The 24,552-nt window shown below is 37.5% G+C and overlaps 2 protein-coding genes across 6 annotated transcripts in view; both read left to right on the plus strand.

Annotated features, from left to right (window-relative positions):
* The window catches only part of specc1la (sperm antigen with calponin homology and coiled-coil domains 1-like a), a 62,538-nt gene extending 60,679 nt beyond the window's left edge, over positions 1-1,859 (plus strand). For 2 of the 3 annotated variants that reach the window (XR_012383756.1, XM_005167177.5), the window contains exon 17: positions 24-1,859. Coding sequence is in view for 2 of the 3 variants with exons in the window: in XM_005167177.5 (XP_005167234.1) it covers positions 24-113 (90 nt within the window). In the remaining variant the exon portion in view is untranslated. 3 annotated transcript variants of the gene reach the window in all.
* A 1,269-nt stretch (positions 1,860-3,128) lies between these two features.
* On the plus strand, positions 3,129-23,244 carry adora2aa (adenosine A2a receptor a). Of its 3 annotated transcripts, XR_012383755.1 has the most exons (4): positions 3,129-3,325; positions 10,178-10,837; positions 19,574-21,021; positions 22,084-23,244. XR_012383755.1 is itself a non-coding variant. In XM_005167176.5 (3 exons), exons 2-3 carry the CDS (start codon positions 10,503-10,505, stop codon positions 20,565-20,567), a joined length of 1,329 nt encoding a protein of 442 aa, XP_005167233.1. In that variant the 5' UTR covers positions 3,129-3,325; positions 10,178-10,502; the 3' UTR covers positions 20,568-23,244.
* The last annotated feature ends 1,308 nt before the right edge of the window (positions 23,245-24,552 follow it).

Here is a 24,552-nt window from a genome sequence, read left to right on the forward strand (position 1 = left end):
AATTCTCCCTCTTTCCGTTTCAGGACATCACTGACATGGTCCATACAGAAAGACCGGACTGGCAGAGTGTTATGACTTACGTCACCTCCATCTACAAGTATTTTGAGACCTGAGCACATGTCCATTCACAAACTGCCACACCCAGTGCAACAGATTTCCGCCAACTAACCAGAGTTCAACTCTCCACCATATCATCCATGCCTAACCCTAGCACAAAGTCACATTACGTTACACCCCCATCACAAGGACAAATTCTGTTAGCGTATACTGATATGATACTTTGATTTTGGATCTCAGCCGCTAACCCAGAATGAGTTTGCCTTGATAATGGAGCTTCGGCTCACTGTTTGAAGACTCTTAACACTACAGACTATACATGGAATTCTTGGTGTGGATGATCTGAGTCTGTGGATTTGAAGTCAGTCGGACACGCTTGCGACCCCGTGCCTTTCGTCACCCTGAGTTCTTGCGTCCAGACAGCGTTTGGAGCAAGTCCTTCACCTTAATTCACAACCGTGCAACACGAGCGAGACGTGCGGATTGCTCAAAGCAGTGCCTGATGGAAAGAAGCACTTCACTAGAGGAGAATCGTACAATATATAGCACACGAGATTAGTAGCTTGAAATTATTTGATGATTTTTTCAAAGCGATTGCTTTGAAATGGGCGCCTTTACATAACGACTGTGACAGATCTTGGCTTGAAATACTACATATTAAATAAGGAGGTCAGCAATAAGCTTATGTAGCCCGTTGAGCCATTTCATATGACATTAGTGCTGCTCACTAACAGTAAAATACTGTAGTAAACACTATATTCGGATTTGCATGTACTGTCCAGTATATTAGTCCGAAATGGTATACCAAAAATCATGTCACAATGTCTTCTTGTTTGTGACGCAGTTAAGCTAACTTCCTTCTGTACTAATCGAATGGTATGTTCTTTCTCAGGATAAGAAAGTCTTATCGGTATTTATCAATCATAGTGTGATTCCTGATATGTTAGCCGCACATTTTATTTTTTGCAAAGCACAGAAATTATGCACTAATTCAAGATGTAAATGAAGCTACATTCCAGTGCATTTGAGAATTGATATATAAGGGTTTTCTGCAGCGAGAATAATCATAATTGTCACGTATATCCTGTTTTCCAGCTGTGCTGAATTCAGGCTTTGCTCTCTTTTCACGCATATTGAAGCTTCCCGCCGTTCTGAAAATGACACTTCAAAGGTAATACACATATTAGAATTACAAATAAGAAGGTTTGGCTTTCACTTCTTAAAATAGGATATTAAATGTTTCCATTTCATATAGTTTAAAATATTTCCTGTTCAAATTCCAGGGTGTGTAACGAAGCAGACATTTGTAGGTCTTGACCATCTTAGAGAAAGACAAATGCGCAGTTTCCCTGGTAAGCGTTAAAGATATATTCCAAACTACATTACAGTTTAGTAGTTTTTCCCTCTTTGTTTTTTAGTTACTTCACCTTTGGACCATTGTTACATATTCATTAGTCATAAATGACTTAATATTAATCCAAAAAAGAGCCTGACCAAATATTTTATTCATGAGACTCATATCAGTTTGATTTGCTAAAAAAAAGGCACATGTTAAGTTGGACCTACATTCAGTATACTTCCGTTTAATGTGCTTCCATCATATTAATATAAATGTACAGCAGAAAGGCGTCTTCAGCTTGGTTGCTTGTAGACGTGTGTTGTTTTACACCAGTTTATTTTTGGTCTTGATTGCTGAACTTTTGCTGATACTTCTTTAGTTTTTTTTATCATTATGAGAGCATTATCTTAATAAAAAGGGTCAAATGTTTTCCTTTTTATAAATAAATGTGAAGTGCAATCAGTATGCTGTTATTTTATGCCTTGTGATTTGTAGGTTTGTTCATTATTTGTGTTCACACTTGGAAGCTGTAATAACAATGCAGTTGCACCAGAACCTTTTTTTTATCTGACCAAACCACATGTGAACACATCCTTACCCACCCAAACCACTTTCCTATCAATTCTGGTCCTCTTCAACTCAAACGTAAATTCAACACAGACCACAGACAACTAAAAATAACTCCTGATGTCAAAGGATGTGACCATAAATAGGCCTAAAAAAGAATAATTTACAAATTTTAGAAGCTTTTCAGTTTTTCTTGACTGATAAAAATGCTACTATGTTAATGTATACACAGGGAGGCCATTTTGCTTGACACTGTATTGTTTAGGATGTTTGGAAAGTTCTGTTGCAAAATTTATAGATTGCAAAAGCAGTTCCTGTATCTTTAGATTTTATATTTAAAAGTGCAGCGTAAATGTATTTTTGTCTTATTTTTTTTACGTTTAATTAGCCAGAGTTATGTCCCTCGGCATGGTCACATGTCACCTTTGTATTCTCAGATATTGATCAACTGGGTTTTAGGAACAATTTATATAAAAAAAAAAAAAAAAAGGTCTTGATTCATTTCCAGCCCCTTTCTGAACCGGAAATTCAAGTAACGCTGTAATGCATACATAGGGGGAAAATATTGCATTTTTTCCTGAATGAGACCAGTTAATTGGCTTGCTTTCCAGCACAAAGCCCTATTGTCTGTGCCACGATTGATTTTTTTTTCTTTTCAATGTCATGTGTAAATGGAACCCAGGTTGACCTAAATATTGCTGGCTTAGCTGTGGGGCTTGCTTTCTCAAGTAGTCCCTAAAGAAAGGTTGAGTGCTAGGGAAAAGGCTACATTATATTTATTCCTTCATTTGCGTTAATTAATACGAGCTTACGTGAACTTTGTACGTTTTTAACATAGTTAAGAAGCATTTAAATCAGAATTTAAAGAGACAGTAATGTTTACATTGGGAAATCATGACGATAGTCGACACTAAAACCCGAGTGGCTAATTTGAATACTGCACGTACTTGTGCATAATCCATCCATCCATCCTCGACAGTGTCCTTTCATTTGAATGACAGAAGGGACGGCGCTCGCCGCTCAGTTGTTTCAGTGATACTTGAGCGCAGGAACCAGAGGTATCAGTGAAGATTGGTCCGGTGTGGAATTAAAAGCCCCTGCCTCTGGATTGGTCAAGCCGCGGGCTCAGTGGGGGTCTTTATGTCTGTCATCTCTCAGTGCGCGCGACTGTGACCGAGCACCAGTCAGCCGCCTGAACGAACGCGCCGAAAGAATCAATAACCAATCAAGAACCACTGACGGACAACACGGGTTTATATTTCTGCTTCACTGAGCTGCCTTTTCTTCCTTTGTTACGTTAATGGGATCCCCTACTTATTTTATTATCCTATTCACTCTTTCCAGGAGTTGTCAAGTCTGACGGTAAGTTGAAATCAGCAACTAACTAAATATGTTTACAACGCGAAGTTGTTATTGCTTAACGTTAAACGTCTAAATTAAGTAATTCACCCACAGCTTGTGTAGGCTGTTCAATGTTGGAATCAGCCATTTAAGTGAAATTGTTTCCATTGGTTAAAGCGCGTCTAATCCTTTAAGGCATCAATATTTCACTTCAAAACAAATCATTAGCCTACAAAACCACACCAATTATTTCACAGCTTTGACATTTAGATAGATTCCTTAGACAAACGCTTTTGTGCAGCTACTTTAACTGTGAATACTAATTTGATTTGAATACAATTTACCAATTTATAAAGTCTATAAAGCGCAAACTAGCATGTTAAGCCGTTTAAGCATGCACTCCTTAATATGAATTGGTATTTTTAAGTAGCCAAGTAATGCACTTCAAGAGCTTGCTTGTTATTTAAGTGCAGCCATTCTGCTTTGTTAATACTCGTTTAATTAGTAGTTACTCCTATACATTTAATTTCTTATTAAAAATACTACATTAATTGATAGTAAATAACCTGGTGTTTTTGAACCATACTGTATTAAAGGGCTGACTGCTGAATTAATATGTTGGGGTAATTCTGTAGTTGCTATAGTAATACGACTGTAGTAATAGACAAAACCTAGTACTGTAGTTTTCTAAAACGGTATGTTATTTTCAACACACCACAGTTTATAGTAAAAGAAAGATCAGTTGTAGATGCTGCAGCATGTCGTATACTATAATATCGAGTATAGTACACTTTATAGTTGATTAGATATTTGGATAGATACTTACTGTATTCTGTGAACACAAATACATATTTCACACTGGAGTGCATTTTTTCCAATAACATTTATAATCGAGCTTTAGAGTGTGTACCAAATTGTATCACCCATGAGCTTTCAACACCAGCAAAGTGTGTGTCCACAACAGCAGTGTTAATGTAATTCTGCTAAAAGTGTGTTTTAATAACGAAATTTTGACATTATTCTGTAGGCTGTTTACTGTATGTTGCTAATATCAGCCCGTAGCTACAAATAAAATAATAGTTGTACTGATTACTACAATTATAATGCATGGAAATAGTTTAATGAAATATGCACAATTTACAATGTTAAAATAATAGTTATAATTTAAGGTAAAATATCAAATCTATACCTTAATTTCTGCAACGTTACAATTTGTCAAGGCAGTTTAACATAAAGCATCATGCAAAGAATAAATAAAATATTTGTAAAAGTCTTATGTTTCTTGAAACTAATGCATGACGCATGGCTAAAAAACATCAGATTAATAATAAACCATAAAATATTGATGGTCTTGCCACAGTGGTGTTTTTTTAATGTTGATACATGTAAAGCTTTAAGAATACTGCATTCAGCAATTTGGATCCAGATTTAGATGTTTTTAAAAACGTTTTGCTTCTCACTTTAAGCGCTTTACAGTTATTGCTGATGTTGGAAAACTATAGGGAAATAATGCAGCTTTTCATAACCAGAATTTCTGTACCTTCCAAACTAGTCCCACATTTTGGCTCCAAATTCATAACATCAAACAAATCATTAAACGTAGGAATCAAAACAGGTTTTGAACTGAGAAATGAAGCGTTTTATGGTCATTTTTCATTTTATGATCCTATCAATCAGCTGAGGTAAAAAGAGTGAGGCGGTTATAAACCCATCATTCACACACAGCTGAAGTACATCTGTTTGTTCGGAGCTGTTTGAATTGGTTTGCTTTCAAACCCTGATATTCTGGAGAGATATTTGCCAGATATTTGTGACCGTGTTGGATGATGGATGGACGCAGACTGCAATCTTTTCCATCGTCCATCCACAAGGGTCCACTGTTGAGGCTGATGTTGGCACAGTATGTCAAGGCACTTAAAGGGGTTGTTCACCAAAAAAAAAAAACATTTGATCATAATTTACTCATCCTTTACTTATTTAAAACCTGGATGTGTTTCTTTCATCCGTTGATCCCAAAAGAAGATATATAAAAAATAAAAAAAACTGTAACCACTGACTGCCATAGTAGGAAAAGCAAATACTATGGAAGTCAATGGTTACAGGTTTTCGGCTTTTCATCAAAATCTCCTCTTTTGTGTTCAACAGAAGAAAGAAACGCATAAAGATTTAGACTCATCTGCTGGGGCACAAGTAAATAGAGAGTAAACTTTACAATATATTAGACAATAGTAGAAGAAAGACATTTTCAAACTATTTGAGTGTGAATAAACGATCAGGACATTTTGGTTTTTGGGTGAGCTGTCCCTTTGAATATTGTGCTGAATCCTAAGACCCCTGATCAAAGGCTTCATTCCAGTGTTGCGGAGACCTGTCCCATTGTCGTCCCCTAAATTCTCAAAGATGCATATCAATGGCTGTGAGGCTGAGCTTCAGGATCTGCTAGTTTATTGTTCTCTCACCTGTTTCTACAATCATTTTTGCCTCCCCCACTTTATACGACAGTCACCAATTCACATTCTTTTCATTTTTGCTCTTTTTTTGTCGGGCAGAATCTTGTTTTGAGATATGTAGCTGTGATTGAGCACTGTCAGGTTGTCATAAAGCGTTTTGTAGCAGATGTTATTGCACGTTAAAGAGGTCATCATCAGTATGCTAATGTAGTCCTTAATGTTTGCAAAATTTGTTTATCAGATTAAAAGAGAGAAATAAAAGAACAGAAAAAACTTCTGCGGGAGAAAACTAAAATGTTGTTAACATACAGTTCACATGTCTTTAAAATAGTTTTCCTAACATTGAAGTCTTTAAAAATACATTTTCATTGAATCTTTACTGACCCTGATATCTGTTGATTCAAAACTGTCCATAGTTCATAAGTGTTTTTTTATTTATAAGCTTTCAAATTACGTTTTGGGAAATAGATTTCTGTAGATGGTAAAAATGGATATCTTACTTTTATTGATGTTTTGAGTCATTCGAAACAATATATTGTCTGTGGCTGTCAGGGCTTGACATTATCACCTGCCAAATGCGGGTCGATTTCAACTGTTAGCACTCCCACTGGCCACTTTGGCTGGTTAAAGTTTGTTTTTAAATTGTAGTTTTTTTAAAAAGCAGAGTTTTGGGTCAGTGTGAGAGATGATGAAAATAAAAATACCTGTGTTTGCGTGTAGAAATCAGGTATATACTGAATGAGAGGATGAATATGCGTGTGGTGAGACACAGGTGATTCTCACTCGCTGATGAAAGCTTCAGAGTCACACATACAGCTGATGTGATGTACACAAGTGTTTAAAAGTTTTTAAAAGAAATGTTTCCTAGCACGAAGCAAGCGTGCCTGGAAAGGCAACTCGTGTTATTGGTCCACTTTGAAACGCACTGGACAAAAAAACAACACTCGCGCACCCACAGTCCCGCTGCTCTTAAATGCTGGAGATTTTTGTAAATGTCTTTTTTTGTATACAGCAGTGGTTGCTGCTTTTGTTTGACCATTCCTCCAAGAGATTGTTAATGGGCCTAACGTTAAATGTGTGCATGTGATCATCCTTTCATTATCACACACAATGTTTTATCACCTGATTTCTTTTGCTTAGTTATTTTGAGCTAAGAATTGTTTATTTATCTTGGTGTGGTTAGAGAGAAATGAGGCAAATCCTTACTGTTGATCCCTCAAAAGTCACGTGAAATAAAAACTAATTGCTTTTCGACACTGTTTACTCATGCTCATCGAGCAAGCTCATATACAACACACAAAAAGTGAAATCAGGGCTCGCAAAATGTTTAAACCCCTGGTAGCCTGCTACAGGCAGGCACTCTTCAGTTTTTGGTAGCCTGAATCTAAATTTAAGAAGCCCAAATAGAAAATACATTATTTATTAAATTAAAACATGTGAGAGTGACGAGTGTTTGTGTGCTCTTATTTAGTTATTAGAGATGTAACTGTTTATTTATATTGTGAATTTTCTCAAATAAAAAGTGCATTTATTGCTGCCATATCCGCTGCACAGCACATTTTATGATTATAATTTTTTTTAATAAACGTAAAGGCATTAAAATATATTTTTACTCCCACTTGCCCTTCAGGCAGATGGAGATAGATTCTGGTAGCCCGACTGGAAAAAGCAAAGCCCCGGGATGTTGGGAAACCAGATTTTGTGAGCCCTGGATATAAAGGAGGCATGTGGACATAACTCAAAATCTAAATCAAACAATTTTAGAATGCCAAAGTCAAATTTTATGCATATAAAATTAATATATTTTCCCAACAACAAAATTGTGTCTCGTAAAAAAGGCGATTGGCTAGTAATGTTGGAAAACTACTAACCACAGTGGCTGGTGATAAAAAAAGTTAATGTTAAACACTGGTGGCTGTGTACAAAAAAAAAAAAGAAAAGAAAATGAGCATCCAGTAACTTTACTTGTTTATAGTGATATTTCTATATTATTATTTTTTCTTATAACAATAAGTTAACAATAAGTAGTATTAAGTTCTATCATTTTTATTTCAAGTTTATTTGTATAGTGCTTTCCGCAAAAATAATAATAAACGGCAGGGAAACACGGTGGCTCACAGTTAGCACAGTCACCTCACAGCAAGAAGGTTGCTGGTTTAAGTCCTGGCTGGACTAGTTTTCATTTGTTTGTGGAGTTTGCATGTTCTTCCTGTGTTCACGTGGGTTTCCTCTGGGTGCTTCGGTTACGCCACAGTCCATGCGCTATAGGTGAATGAAATAAACTAAATTGGCTGTAGTGTATGAGTGCGAGTATGAATGAGTGTGTATTGGTTTTTGGCTGGAAGGGCATCCACTGCGTAAGTCATATGCTGGAATAGTTGATGGTTCATTCCGCTGTGGCGACCTCTGAAATAGAGACTAAGCCAAAAGGAAATGGATGAATGAATAAATACAAAAAATAATGGACATAATCTTTATTGCACATAATTTACTTTTAACTTTAATAATTTTGATATGTGCACAAAAAGTACTATACGTTTGAAAACAGTGTGTAAATGCAGGGAAGCAGCTGTTTTCTCATGTTTTCCAGAGGTGAGTAACCTCAGTGAGTCTCTCAGCAGTGTGGGAACACTCCAGGGTAAATAGCGCAGACTCTTCAGAATGACTTCCCATAAACACTAAAACAAAAGAAGAGCTTCTGGCTATCACCGCTCAGCGTCTGCTCAGTGTAAAGCCTGAGATCCACTTCAGCTTTCTTTTGTGCTGCCGTGTGTTTCTTAGCCTTGCAAGGTGCTCGCTCGCCATTTGTTTTTACAAGAAAGCACTTTGAGTCTGGAAAAGCTCAGTATTATTACTGAGTTAATGTTGACAAAGAGTCATAATTTGATTGTGAGATCATGGGATAATCTTATTGCTAATATATATTACTTGTGCTGCTTCTTTGCCCTTTGAATTGCCGCTGTAAACTCTGTTGTTGTCAGTAGCTACGTTTCCATCCACCTATTTTTATGTGCAGTTTAGATATGCGCATAAAACACAGTTGATGGAAACAGCAAGATGTGCATCAGTTTTGAAAAACGCTTGAATAGGCAAAATTGAATAGGATAAACTTTTTATTTGATAAGAAAAGATGCGCATAAACTACGGTGGAAACACTTTCATCGAACAAATTCCAGTATGCACATTAAAGAAGTCATGTGATATTTTATAAGAGATCATGTGGTGATGAAAATGTGTGTAAATGGACAAACCAGCAGGCTGAGCAAATTGTAAAACATCTGAAATATTGTTTTGGTCAAAATTCCTTTACTGTTTCAGTATTAGTGTTATTATATTATTAATGACCTCCAGAATTGTCAAAAGTATCTGTGCTCCACATCTTGACACCTTTAAATGCCATCACATGTTCGACATGTCTTTTATTAAATAAATAAAAGATTCAGTCAGCTTCTCCTACCTCAGCAAATTCCGTTTTTATTGTTGATATTTGGTGGCAGTTAATCAGGAAGTGACGATTTTGTTCTCTTTGACCCGTTGGATGGAAACGCTGGTTTATTCGCACAACTTTTACGCGATAATTTAGTTTTGTGCAAAAATATAATTTGCATCTTTGGATGGAAACATAGCTATTGTCAGCACTAATAATGATTAAAGTATTTGATCTGACCAAAAAAAAAATTGTTTTAATAATTCAATCATATTAACCGTAATAGTGGATTACATCAAGTACAATAATAAACTAGGAAAATGATATATAAATAAATTAAAATCAAATAAAAATAAGATTAAAAAACAGGGTACAGAGGCAAACTATCAAATTAAATAATATTTACAAAGTCCTTATAAAATCTCACAGTTTTTACACTTTTTTTGCTGTAAACATTTTGTAAAGTAGTAATTAAACAATTTAAGTCACAAAGATAATTCTGCAAATTAGTTAACGATGGAGAAGAAAATTTGATTGTGATGAGTGACGTGGCATTAAGTCTTCTTGGTAGAACTACCACTAAAGGTACATGGAAATTATATTTAACCACAAAACAAGTTCCCTTGTGGATCAAATAAATCTCAAAGGTAATTAATATCTTTTTCAGGCCAATTCTTTAAAAAAAAATCGATTTATTCTTTACTAAGATACTTTCGTTGTTCCATAGCTTCATGGAACATAATTTCCATGCCAAAAGAGCCTGTTCATGAAATTTAGAGACTTTTATAGGGAGTTTGGATGGAGAAAAACTACAAGTTAACAAAAATTTGAGACCTCCAATCTTTTTATATATATTATGTGGGATAAAGGACCAAATCGAATCTGGGCAGTTAACACTATTTTTAATACAATTTACTTTGAAAGTGTAAAAAAATAAATATCTTGCATCTGTTTTTATCTTCTGAGGCTGATGACATCATTTGATTCTTTCTCCAGGGAATGCAGTGCAGTACTGAATGAAGGAACACAAGGAACATGGACTGGACCATCACATGGGATCATAATGGATTTTTATTTGTTCATTCGTTTTTATTTACCGAATCTCTGTAAAAGCAAAGACGCAACTTTCTCCTGTCTTTAAATTTGAATTATTGCACAGATCCAATTGGCAGTTCAACAGGCTGAAAGATTCTTGTTTCTGTTACAAACACATCGGCTTCTAAAGTCTTCTGGTAAGGCTGACACTGAGTTGGCTGTTGCGTGGAGCTGCAGCTATGTACATTGAGGCGAGGCATGGTCCTTTCTCCCCAGCGACCTCACCATGCTGAACAATGTTTTCGACGTGTTGTACATGATTCTGGAGCTGCTGATTGCCCTGCTCTCTGTCCTGGGCAACGTGCTGGTCTGCTGGGCAGTGGGCCTCAACAGCAACCTCCAGAGCATCACCAACTTCTTTGTTGTTTCACTGGCCGTGGCGGACATCGCGGTGGGTGTGCTGGCCATCCCCTTTTCCATCGTCATCAGTACCGGTTTCTGTGCAAATTTCTATGGTTGCCTGTTCATCGCCTGCTTCGTCCTCGTGCTGACCCAGAGCTCCATATTTAGTCTTCTGGCCATCGCCATTGACCGATACATTGCCATCAAAATCCCGCTTAGGTGAGTGAAGGGTGTTTCTGCGAGTTGTTGATTGTATTTTATATGTGTTGAATGTGGTTTTGATTACATTTTGTGGTTCATATTTTTCATATCACCTCAGGGAAATACTTCTGCCTGTTCTGACACTTGCTTAAAGTCCCCAGTGAGGCTTTTAACCAGCTTAATGAGGATTCTGCTTTCTGGTTGAACTGCATTTTTGGATCACCAAACCAGCTAGACAAGCATAAGTGCACGTTTAAACCAGCCTTTGTTGCTTTCCTGTTTTTTTTTTTGAGTTGACCTTGGTAAAAAGTGACCTAAATCTAAAATTCAATAAAAAAATTCTAAGCTAATTTAAAAATCTGATAGGGACGGCACCTAAGAGTAAAACACCAATTTAGTCTGAGTGAAATTAAAATGTTTAATGTTTATTTTGCCAATGCACATTGTTATTTTTTAGGTGTAAAAAGTTTTTTTTGGTAACTTTCAATTAAAGTCTGACCATTTGCTTCCACGTTTGGAGTGGTGGTCCTTCTCCTGTTGACGTGAGTTTAATGGCTTCAGCTACAATTTTCTACACTCTGCCCCTTTTACAGTTTACTATGAGTCAATGATGATGCACTATAAGAAAGCCCCGTCACCTAATCAATATTTCATTTCCGTTGGAAGTACATCATCATACTGAAATAACACTGCAAAAGTCGCTGCAACTTCCGGTTCACACATGGACTTTAAGCTGTTGTTTATAGCAGGAAACCGGCTAGAGCCAGTTAAAAGATGGAAGATCAGCTAAGAGCAACAAACAAACAGGGTGGCTTATTTTTATAAGCTGTTCTCACTGAAATAGTAACTAAAACCCTTTATAGCCCCTTTCACACATACAGACCTTTGCGGAAAATTACCGGCAATTTATTGTAAAGGAATAATGTGTGAACAGGATTTGTTCAGGCAATTTTTAGGAAAGAGAACTTGTAAAATTACCGATAATTTACTGGAAGGCTGTGATGTGTAAACGCAAAAGGAACATTGCCGGAAAGAGTGCGTTCACGATTATAACGTCTACTCCAACCAATCAGAACATTCAGACGCATTCACATAACGTTTCTATTTTCCTTTTTATTGCCTACTGTGTTAAAAATTATCATTAAAATGCTTATGTGCTTCAGCTGCTTGACGTCTGTGCACGTGAAGGAGTCCATGTAGGCCAACACACACACATATTGGGCCTGTTTCAGAAAGGAGGTTAAGTGAAAATTCAGAGTATTTTAACCCGGAAATAAGAGAAATTCTGGGTTTTCTATTTCAGAATGGCAGGTTTGTTAAACTGGAGAAAGCAGGGTAAGTCAAGACTGTTTCTGAAAGAGAGGTAACTTTAACTCAGAGTTATTTACTGTGGTAACTTACTCTGTGAATCTAACCTGGTCAGGAGCAGGTTTTATTCTCTAAACTCTGAGTTTCTCTCGGTCCCGTCCCCTTTTTTAAAGATGAAGCGGTATTTCTCGCCTTAGCCTTACGTTTCCACCTACCTATTTTAATGCTCATTTTGGGGATGCGCATAAAAACAATGGGTGGAAACGTCATGATTCACATAACTTTTGAAAATACGCATAAAAAACATGCGTATAACTGAGTAGGATAAACTTTTATTCGATAGAAATGTGCCTATATTACGATAAAAACACTTTTACTAAAATTAATGTGCATAAAAAAAGGTTTGTTAAAATAAGATAAGAGATTATATGATGATGAAAATGTGATTGGACAAACCAGCTGGCTGAGCACACTAAAACATCTTAAATGTTTTGGTCATTCTAAAATGCCTTAACCGTTTCAGTATTAATGTTATTATATTATTAATGACCTCCAGAGCGCCTGGAGCATGTTAAGAACATCTGTTCTCCACGTCTCATGGCTTCAAATGGCCCCACGTGTTCATTGTGTGTCGGCATTGTCTTCTGAGGCGCAAGTACATTTATTAAATAAAGAAAAGATTGACGAAGCTTCTTCTACTGCAGTAAAGTCTGTTTTTACTGTTGATATTTGGTACATGTTTAATCAAGAAGTTATGATTTTGTTCTATTGGACTTGTTGGATGGAAACGCTGCTTTATTCGCTTAGCTTTTATGCGATTTTCCAGTTTTGTACATGAATTTAATTAATATTTGGATGGAAACAGCTACTGCCTACATTTCAGTCACACAAAGAACAACGTCACGTACGAGAATGGCTTGTCCTTATTTAATAAATAATTAGCTTTAAATTCACTGACCTTTAACAGGGACATGTACTGTTAATAGATTAATGGGATTATTATTGTTTCTAAAAACAATTGTTTAGTTTCGCTTACATTCTTAATGTCATATCAACCTCTATCACTTGATCAATAAAAAAGGCAGACACAAGTGCATTTTTACATCTATTAAACTGATCAACGTGTATAAAATTGGGAACGTGTAACATTTTTTATATGAAAAGTCACACATAACGTTACTCATTTTAATATTCTTAAATACTTAAATACTTTAAATGTAAAATTATGCATTAACTTGAGCAGCTGTTTTCCCACGCTTACTGTCTCTGTTTCACTGATGCAGTGGTGTTGCTTTTTTCAAATATACACTCATATTTGCGATAACTTTGCATGAGCACATCAAGTTCAGCTGGAGAAAGAAATGGTGATCTCTTTTTAAGATGTTGCCATAGTCACTCATAATGTCTGCGCTTTTTATGATAATGCCTTTTTATAGTTGTGGTGTGCGCGCTTAACTCTGAGTTAGTCTACTCAAAGTTGATTGACCTAACTCAGACCCGCTATTCTGAAACTGAAAACTCTGAGTTTTAAATCTCTCGCTGAATCAACTCAGAGTTTAAGTTTAAACGCCGAGTTGGTTGAACCTCCTTACTGAAACAGGCCCATTATGTACCATCAACCATCAACAAAAGCCCAACCCCTTCTATGTTTACAAATACAAGCGCAGCCGTTTAGAGGTCATTTCAGGTTAATGGTGTCAGAATTTACCAGTATTTTGGAATGGATGTGTGAATGGTCTTTTGCGGAAAAATTCAGCAAAGTCCTTGCCTGTGTGAACATTGCTTTTTTTTATTTAACGGTAGAGTCATTCCGTTAATTTTCCTAATATTTACCGATATCACTGTGTGAAAGTGGCTTATAATCATCTTTATCAGGCTGGAACATCGACTGACATGGAACATCGACTGACACCTTTTTAGACCGGCTTCAATGATTTTCAGCAATAAAACAAGCTTGAGCCAGTATGGAGATACATGCTGGTTTAAGATGATCCTTTAGCAAGTCTTTAACTACAAAATGACTGAACCTCCTATAAATTTAGCCTGGGAAGATGGGTAAGACAAGCAAACCAGCCTAGACTGCTTCAATGTTTTTTTTCATTAGGGAAACTATTATGAAAATTCAGGGCAGTTTAATCTGGCCTTCAGCTGCTCTAGCTGAAATGTGACTGAAATCCCAGTAAATCCTTTAACACAAGCAGGCTAGCAGATCAATGAAAACAAGCTAACTAACTTAAATATTATTGTTTTACACATGAGATTATTGCTGGTTAAAGGTGGTCTTCAGCTGGTCTTGCTGAAATGTAACCAAATCCCCTTGATAACCAGCCTAACCAAACTCCCCAGCAAACCAGCATAGGCTTCCTTAAAGGGCTATTAACCTCCCCGCTTCTGTCTCAGCAGGGCGTTTTTCACATCTCTAGTTTAAAAAAAGTCTGGAAAATGGGTGAGTTTTTCATAAAGGATTAATTAATACTCATTGTACTCATTTTGTACGTGACGATGTATGTGTATACAAAAAATATGTATGAAACTTGCGGACTTCAGTATGCAAAGACTGTATGTCTTAAAAACTGAAAGAGTACTGCTGACGATTCTAACTAACTTTGCCATCTGAATAAACATACAACAAAGAACACTGATCACACACTTACCAAATTCGTAGAGACAGGACACCAACTTAAGCTGAAACCGCGTCTTTTCTTAAAAGAAGACGAGCAGCAAATCCAGATTTTACCAATTCCAGATATGAAAAGCTCTCAGGTTAAATTTTTCCTTACAAAAGTATTTTTGACGCATGTTAGCAGACCACTGTAATTCAACTGCTTAGGTCTCCATGTGAGCTGTGCTTTATCACGAGGAAATGGAAACAAAATTTTTGTTTTGGCACATTTATAAACACAACACTAACGAGCCATGTCTTCAACACTGACGACCCATGTCTTCAATTCTTCTCTTACTTGTTTGAATTACAGTTGGCAACACATTGTGGCACCTCTCTGAACACTGTAACAGGTTAATGAAGTTGTTTCCGGAAGAACAAATTTGCTCAAAACAACGTAAAACAACCAATTATTATTTATTAGCTAATTATATGTGTCCTAATAGTGTTTTTTAGCAACGTGAGACATATATATGACTGTCAACATCTCAAAAAAAATGTGTTTTGGTGTTTCGTGATCCTTTAAGATGTGCTTCCTAAAAAAGGGAAACCACCTTTAGCCAATGTGGAGATTGGTGCTGGTTAAAACTGGTCCTTTCTGGAACCACACATGGCACTGTTTCCCTTTGTCAGGCCAACATGAAGTTAATGTATGGTCCCATTATAAGGACACACTGTGTCTCTCCAGTAGACATCAGATTTTTGGGCTATTTTTGGGAGAATATAATTTAGCAAGAATAAAGCAAGATCTCCGCTGGATCTTTTGATTTTGAGGTCATCTTTGAACATAGTAAGCCCTTTAAGATCTGATTTACTCTGGAATGTTTTTGCTAATAGTTTAAACATATTTCCTCAACAAGTGTTCCTTTCAGTTTTTGTCTTTTATACGTGCTAGTTTTTTCAGTTAAACTATATTCAAAATACCCTGCTAACATGCTAATGGAGACTGGGTGAATATTGGGCTAATAGTATCTCGGTCTGCTTTGGAATAGTCAGTTCTGCTGGTGTTAGAGAGATATTGTGATAGACCACGTGTGTGTGTGTGTGTGTGTGTCCACGTCCTGTCAGCAGGTTTGGGGTGGGGGATGATAATGTTTTCTCATTGTGGCTCATTGAACTTCCACATCTGGAGAATGAGACAAATAGAGGCCAAGGAACTCAGCTGTTCTCCCACACTGGCCCAAAACGAGACTCTGAAAATAGATTTCTGTTCCAAACGCTGACATTTCTGAGCACATTCTTGCTTTTTAAGTGCTCCAATGGGAGAGTTTGCTGGAAATACTGTGAATGGATGCTAGGATCATTAGCACTGTAGTCGTGTCAGGGCTGTTCTAATGCAGTGCTCGCATTGTGCCAGAATTACCATAATTATGTGGAAATATCTGAGCTATTTTTTATTTTAAAATGATAAAAAAACAAAGCATACAAGGTAAAAAAAGTGATAGAAATACCCAGAATTGTTTGAAATATTTAATATACTTAAGTTGTGATTATGGATATATTTTGAGAAACACTGTAAACTAGCAATTACAAGATAAAACTTGTTCATTACGAGACATAAAATAGCCATTTTAGAGTTCCTGTGAAGTCAAATAAAATGCGATTTTTAGAAGTTAGTATCATTATGTTAACCTGAAGAATATTTATAAACTCCAAAACAGTGCAAAAGTCACAATAAGAAGATATAAACATATTGTCACTTCAGCCTAAAAAGATCAATGATTATTTTGACATCACCTCATCCTTCAGTTTCTTATTAAACCTTCCGGACACAATAGCTATATGCGCTTGAGCTCAACAACTCTCACTTACAGAGCTGTGATATAAATTATTGCTATTGTCCTTGTCGTCATGTTTCAGTTAAAATAACATTACACATCGAACAAAACATTGCAAAGCACTTTTGTTAGATATTAAAGCCAGCGTGAACCGGAAGTTGCTGAGACTTATCTTTCAGTATGTTGATGTACTTCCAACTGAAACAGAATATTGAATAGGGGACGGGGCTTTCATTTTGGTGCATCATTCACTCATAGCAAACCAACGGCATGAGAGTGTATGCAGTTGCTATAGAAGCGCTCAGATTGACGTCAACAGAAGAACCGACAATCCAAAAATGGAAATAGTTCATAGCCACAAACTATTTTTTTCAGTGGAGTAACTTTTATTAATTACCAATTCTAAAGGTAATTACAGATTTATTACCTTAAGAATAATAACGTGGGCTAGCAAAATACATTGTACATTTTGATTTCACGCAGTCAGATAAATATAAATACATTGCATTATTAGATATAAAGTCACAGTTGCAACTAATAAAAATGCAACTATGTGACAGAGAGACAAAGATTCTGACGGTATGATAACCTTGGATAAAAATATCACGATTTCACAGAATCATGATTATCGCTCTAAAATGTTCTTTTTAAATGTCTGGGTAAAAAACAAAAACTTTGTCCATTTTGAACACAGTATATTTCATTTTGAGAAACATTTAAAATATTTTGAAGCAGTAAACCTGTCGGGCTAAATGAATCATTGACTTCTGCGGTCTTCATTTGTTTAATTTTAAATTTAAAACAGCATCTTTTCTGCTGGAGATATTGATGTTCTAAAAACAAAACAAACAAAAAAAAGTAAATAAAAAATCGTACACATACCTTAGAAACGGTATTGCAAACACTTTGGACGTTTTAAAACCTTGACTTTTCCAAACCGCGTTATTCCTTGAAAACGGTTATCATCCCATGTAGGGGTGTAACGATATTAAAACCGAATCGAAAAATCGCGATACACCAACCACGTTACGTATTGCGAAACTCTCGTGGCGTACCGCGGTACTCTCACGACCCCTGCTGCCCATTGTTGAGGTTGACGTCACTTGTCTCTAACTAATTGAACCAATTTAAACACATCTTTATTATCACATTTGATTAAATTGTTTTAGTAATGATGAGGTTTTGTTCTAAGTATTATATTCTAAAGTTAGTATTTTAGTGCACATCATGTCATGTAACTCATTACTACTGGACGCAGGATGGCTGCTTCACATAGTACTGAGATTGCAGATCCCCCAGACACATTTAAGTCATCTGTGTGGAAACATTTTGGTTTTCCAGTTGAGTACAAGAATAGAATTTGTGTCGTAGACAAAGCGCACGCCTGTCTGTCTTAACTGTTCCACGAAACTTACTTACAAGAAAAAACATTTAAAAAGTGGGGTAATTTCACAATGTGAGGGAAATCAAAAATTGTAGGAAGGCGGACCTACATAAATGACCGGCATAGAGGGAGCGGGAGAGAGAGAGAGAGATCGGGAGGCAAACATACAGCCGGCTACAACCCCAACATTAGTTTCAGACACAACTGCAATGTATTTTACTGGTGAATGTGTCATGTAAAAACACTTTACAAACACATTATGTGTATATTTTTCATTAATTTAAACGGAAACCTATCTATCTAACTGAAACCATAGATAAACAAAAATGAGCGTCTGTGTCTGCACAGCGATCAATCAAGCCTCTCATCTGAGAATGTGGATATTATGGTGTTTTTGAAGAAGATCTTTCACTAGTCTAAACTGCAGTTATTTATTTAATTTTAGTTTACTTAGTTAAGATGGCTGCACTAAGGAGAATAGTTTTTTTTCTGACTAGTCTTTATTGGAGGTATTTATTTAATTGTAGTTGTTTACTCGGGTATCCTGACTGTACTAAAAATGTGATGGCAAAGTTAATAAAGAAAAAGGTAAGATGTTCTTGTTATTAAGTGAATTGTCCCTTAGCATTGCTGTTAACATGACATCAACCCTAACCCCACAGCAAACAGAAACCGAACCATACCGAACCGAACCGTGGCTCCAAAACCGTGAACCGAACCGAACCGTGTCTTTGGTGTATCGTTACACCCCTACTCCCATGCCTAGACAGAGCGGGCCTCAACTCGCTCTGGTGGGGAAAACTGGGTTCGGCTTGATAGCACCTAATTCAGTTGCAATTATTGAAGTAAGATGGGAAAGTAATTGTATGTACAGCCATACACCCAAAGCGCTTCCACTTGGATGATGCAACGGCAGCCAGTGCGCTCACTACACACCAGCTATTGGTAGAGTAGAGAGACTGATACAGACGATTCAGTGGATGGGAATGATTGGGAAGACATGATGGGTAAGGGCTGATGACAAGAATTTTGGCCAGGACACCGGGGTTACAACTCTACTCTTTTGGTATTTTTAATGACCACAGAGAGTCAGGACCTCAGTTTAACTTCTCATCCAAAAAACAGCGCTCACTGACAGTATAGTGTCCCCTTCACTATACTGGGGCATAAGGACCCACACAGACCGCAGGTTAAGTGCTCCTGCTGGCATCACTAACACCAATTCCAACAACAACCTAGTGCTCCCATGTGGTCTCCCATCCAGGTACTAACCAGGCTCAGCACTGCTTAGCTTCAGTTAGTAATCGGTCTTGGGCTGCAGGGTCATATGTATATAACAGCTGTGATTATAAATTGAGAATTGAAAATATGCAGTAAGAAGACTGAGAAAAACATTAAAGGTGTTCCTATAGGAAATTGATGATTGCATAACTCCAGCATGACGTGAACTGTTTTTAAGAGGTGTTCAGGTTTACAGCCATGCTGCCATTTGTTTACTTGTGTCAGTACTTTGAACCTTTTAGATGTGCAGTCTAGACAATGTGGAACAAACATTTATGGTCAGGGAGTAAAAAAAAAAAACATGCTTCTTCTTTCAACATAATTTCCTTTCACTCTTCCAGGTACAACAGCCTAGTAACCGGGCAGCGCGCCAGAGGCATCATCGCGATCTGCTGGGTCCTGTCAGTTATCATCGGTCTAACACCCATGCTGGGCTGGCACAAAGCCCGCTTACAAGAGGGCCACAATGGCACTTGCCCACCCGGCATGATGGAGTGTTTGTTCGAGGAGGTGGTGGTCATGGACTACATGGTCTACTTCAACTTCTTCGCCTGCGTTCTGGTGCCTCTGCTCCTCATGCTGGCCATTTATCTACGCATCTTCATGGCTGCTCGCCACCAACTTAAATGCATCGAGTCCAAAGCCATCCCATGTGAACTCAAGTCCCGCTCCACCCTACAGAAAGAGGTCCATGCGGCGAAATCGCTAGCCATCATCGTTGGTTTGTTTGCTGTTTGTTGGTTGCCCCTTCACATCATCAACTGTTTCACTCTGTTCTGCCCTGAATGTGAACGGCCGCCGGCTCTGATCATGTATCTGGCTATAATCCTCTCACACGCAAACTCAGTGGTAAATCCCTTTATTTACGCCTACAGAATACGAGAGTTCAGACACACTTTCCGGAAGATCGTCCGCTATCATATTTTGGGCAGAAGGGAGCCTCTTTCATGCAACGGAAGCACTCGTACTTCAACCCGAACGAGCGTAGCGGATTCGCTCCGGATTAAAGTCAATGGTCTGGTGCGCGAACTGTACGCCGAGCAGAGCAGCACCACGAGCAGCTGCGAAAGTGCTGAACCCGGACATACACACAGGCCAGTAAGCACTGAAAACTCCATTTTAGACAACCAGCCAATAGAAATCAGTAATTCCCACAGACACACGGCACTGAGGCATCCGGAGTCGCCGCTCACTGGGAATAATGAGGGCCTTGCGTGCAGGAAGCATGCTGGATTAGACATTACGGATGGGAAGGATTTGTCCTCGCCGCTTCATATTAAATCAGCTCTGTATGTACAGACAGCTCACTGTGTTGAACTCACGGAGGTTTCCTGATGAATGATACTCTCTTATTGGTGGATTTGAATGATTATTTATTTGCTGCTCAAAGAACAGTAGGCTGAAATATGAAAGATGAGTATTTTTCGATGTCACATGTTTGTGGACCTTTTAAAGCTCAGGACTGAGTACAGTTTGATGTTGTAATGTAATAATGTATGTGAAACATATTAAAGAGCAAGACATGGCTGACTGAAATGAAATTTCACAGAGATTTACTGTAATTTTTCAAACAAAATCAAAGCTTTTCATGCACTTTGGCCATTCATTTACATGAAAACCTTGTTTTGGGTATGACAACACAAACTTTTGACGATTATTTCAAAGTGCAAAGTTTTGTAATTAGTAATTTAATGTCTGTGTGTGCAGGTTTGTCAAAATGGTGATGTCATATATGTCCACATGTTCAGTCTATAGTCAGTGTAATTATTTGACAACCAAAACAACAATGGCATAGAGCCATTTCAAGTGTGCCGCAAGCCTACGTTTGAGTGAGGGTCTCGGCCGTTAGATCGCCCCCTGGGGGCTGGCTGCAGTACAAGTCATAAAGCCCGCCTCCTCCGTGTTAATGAAGGAGACTTGAGCCCAAATAAAAAAAAATATTACACTTGCAATAAAATGTCCCGAAAGATAGTTCTGGTCGATTAAGGCACTGGTTATTGTGCTGAAATAGGTGCAGATCTTCATTTTTGTGAACAGTTTGTTTTTAGCAGTAATTTAATGCTGGGTGTGTCATCGTGATTGACAGCTGTGATTGACAGTTTCTCAAAGCGCGGCGTCTGAGCTTCGGCAGGAGACTGAAGTAGACTGAAATGTTATTATTCGATTTCTGTGTTATTTTACCATGACAAAATGAGTTCAGCAGTAAACTATAGTTTCTGACATACATGATCCTGGTGGAACACTGTTTATTCGCTAAGGTCAGAGCTTTTTTCGGGCTTTATTAGTTTGCTGATACACGCCTAGCCACCCAGATAGCAAAACACAGTTCCGGCTAGATTCTCGCCTGCCGGAGACTTATCTCTTAGAGCTCAGACTGACTAACGTTACCTATGCTGGACCTACTCCGGATGCCTGGACTCACTACCCAATTCCAGCCCGAGTCAATCGAGCCAGATGCGGCGGCCGAGCGAGCAGGCGCTGCCTTATGCGAGCCGGAATCAGCCCGCGACGCCGCGAGTAAGTTATGCGCTGCGGCCTGGAGCTGGCGCGATTGAATATATAAAACCCTCATATTTGTTAACGTTATTACATCCATTTGTGTTGATAGAGAGCAAATGCATGCTGAGAAGTTCGGGGGGCGTAGTTGATTTTACATAAAGCGTTTGATTGGAAGCTCGACTCTGCTCATTTTCGCGGCTCCTCCTCTGGCTCCATCAGACAGTCCTTCTGCGCATGTCAAGGCTCCAATTTCAGCAGTCTTTTGCGACAGTTTGTGCCCGTCAAGCCGGCGTTTTGCCCTCAAGGCGTTCAATGGGAAAAACGGCTGTCGCGTCGTCCATATTTTTAACAGTCATTGAGCCATATATGTATGTGCAGATTCATAGTGTTGTAATTATTAGTCATTTGAGCATATCAATATGAACAGTAATCCTTTTAACAACACTGTTGTCTGCATGAGAGTTTTCTCAAAAAAGTTCAATCTTTCTGGTTTTAAGTGTACTACCCTTCTGTAACTGTACCCTAAAATAATCTCCCATGAGGTGTCATTTGAATTGATCACAGGATGTGTGACCCTTTTCACAAGACTGTTATGACGCGTTTAACGGTTATCATAATCTTAAATCCTTAAAAGTTGTAAATATTTAGATTTTTTACATTTATATTCATTTACAAATGTGTTATATCATCTTTTGTGTTAAATTACAAAAAGCAAATGGGGTTTATGGGGCTGAGAGTAAATTTGACGTAATTCTCTCCGCTAACTGCCGTTATCAGTCTCACACAATTTTTTTTCCCTTTTTCTGAAAGTCTTGATAACACCATTATAGAGTTTTTCTTTTATTGTTTCAGTAAATAGGATTGTAAAAAAAATTGTTGTACTCTCCAATTCACTGCCCTCTAAGTTTACCTAACTATGACGACTTTCGCTACTGAGTAATGTGAAAAGGGTCTATCAGACTTTAGTACGGCGTATATTTCAATTTGGACTATTTACTATTAATTCCCATACATTTAATGAGGAGTGCATTTTAAACTGGAGGTTGATTTATTTTTACAATAACCTCTTAAAAAAGGCAATTTTGATTTCTCTTGTCATGATCTCATGGGAATGAATTAACTGCCTCAAACACCATTGTTTCCTTGTTCTCATGTATAAACTCGGAGTATTATAAACAGGCCAATTGGAACAAAACCCAGATTCTGACAATCCACATACGATCATTAATATTTATTATCTAGTGAGATTACAACAATGATTGTTATGTTCCTTATTTTTAAGTTTATCTAAGCTTGTGTTAAACATACTATGTATGTGGTACTCTTATTTGAGGATGGGAGAGGCAGGAATAGTAAAGGAGTAGTACTGTGAAGCAGGCAGCCATGTGTCTCAGTTGTTTACAGCTTGTCAGGATGCAAGATGCGAGATTCATTTCCTTCGGCTTAGTCTCTTATTTATATGTTTTACGCATCAAAATGCAAGATCTACAGATTAAACATTTATTCAGCACCACCCCTGAATTTATCTTTTTGTATGTTTATTGTGTGTATTGTGAAAGGTTAACTGCTGATTATAAGTGTTTAATGCATGTTTATGCATCTCGTCATATCACTCAGCTTTTACTGTCAATTTTCTTGAGTGAAAGATCAAACTCGTCTGTTGTTTATGAGGAGATTGATATTAATTCCCGCCCTGGTTTTCATACATGTTAAAACAGCAAAATACATCTCAAAATATTTCACTGTTGGTCCCTTTTGTCTAGTATAATTATAATTTAGCTCATATTTCATTCACAACAAAGGTGCAGTATAGGAGCATCTTACTTAACTTAAATGCATCAGATTTAAATGCCTACACATAGCCCACATGCTCGGAACATAAAGGTTCTCTACTTGAAATGATTGTCATTTGACCAGTTTGTTCTAGAAGGAAAATATTGGTTTTGACCATATTTGGAAAGGTCATGAATATTAGTGATCTCTGCTTTGGCTCTGCACCTGGTGTCAGTGCCTGTTCAAACACAGCCTGATGTAGTCTGAAATACACACATGCTGAAATTAAGTAATCATACTTCATTTGTCAAAAGACTTACACTGTAAAACCCAAAGAGTTGAGGTTACCCAGTTTAACCATTTTTTAGGGAACCGATTGCAAACTATTTAAGTTCAAAAACTAATCCTAATAAGTAGTGTGAACTTAATCTATTTGAGTAAACAAAGCAATTTGAGCAGAGTAAAACCCAATAAATGAAGAGAACTCAAACCAACTGAGGAAACCAATGGCTACAAACCATTTGAGTTAAAAAGTAATCTATATGAGTACTATGAATTTACTCCATTTCAGTTGAAGTAATGAGGTATTTAATTAACCCATTACCTTCAACACTAAGTTCAAAACTCTTTTCAAATTAGTAACTTTCAGTCAGATTTGAGTTAACTACACCCATTTCATTTGATTAAGTTGACTGTTGGGTTTTAGGGCCCTATCATACACCCGGCGCAGTGTGGCGCAAGGCGTGGCGCAGTAGTCTTTTGGTAGTTTCAGCTTGGTGCAAGAGTCGTTTTAAGGCGTTGTGCTACACTGTTTAAATAGCAAATGCATTAGCGCTCATATGTGCGCCCATAGGCGTTCTGGTCTAAAAAGGAAGGCGTTCTGAGGTGGACCGCTGGCGCGTTGCTATTTTGAGAAACTATAATAGATTTTTCAATAGACCAAAACAAACCTGGTCTAAACTCCGGCGCAGAGTTGCACCTCGCTTACGCACTGCTAAATACGTACAAGAGAGCAATAGGCAAATATCTTTACAAATGAAAAAATGTA

The sequence above is a fragment of the Danio rerio genome, chromosome 8, assembly GCF_049306965.1.
Source record: "Danio rerio strain Tuebingen ecotype United States chromosome 8, GRCz12tu, whole genome shotgun sequence".
Lineage (NCBI taxonomy): Eukaryota > Metazoa > Chordata > Actinopteri > Cypriniformes > Danionidae > Danio > Danio rerio.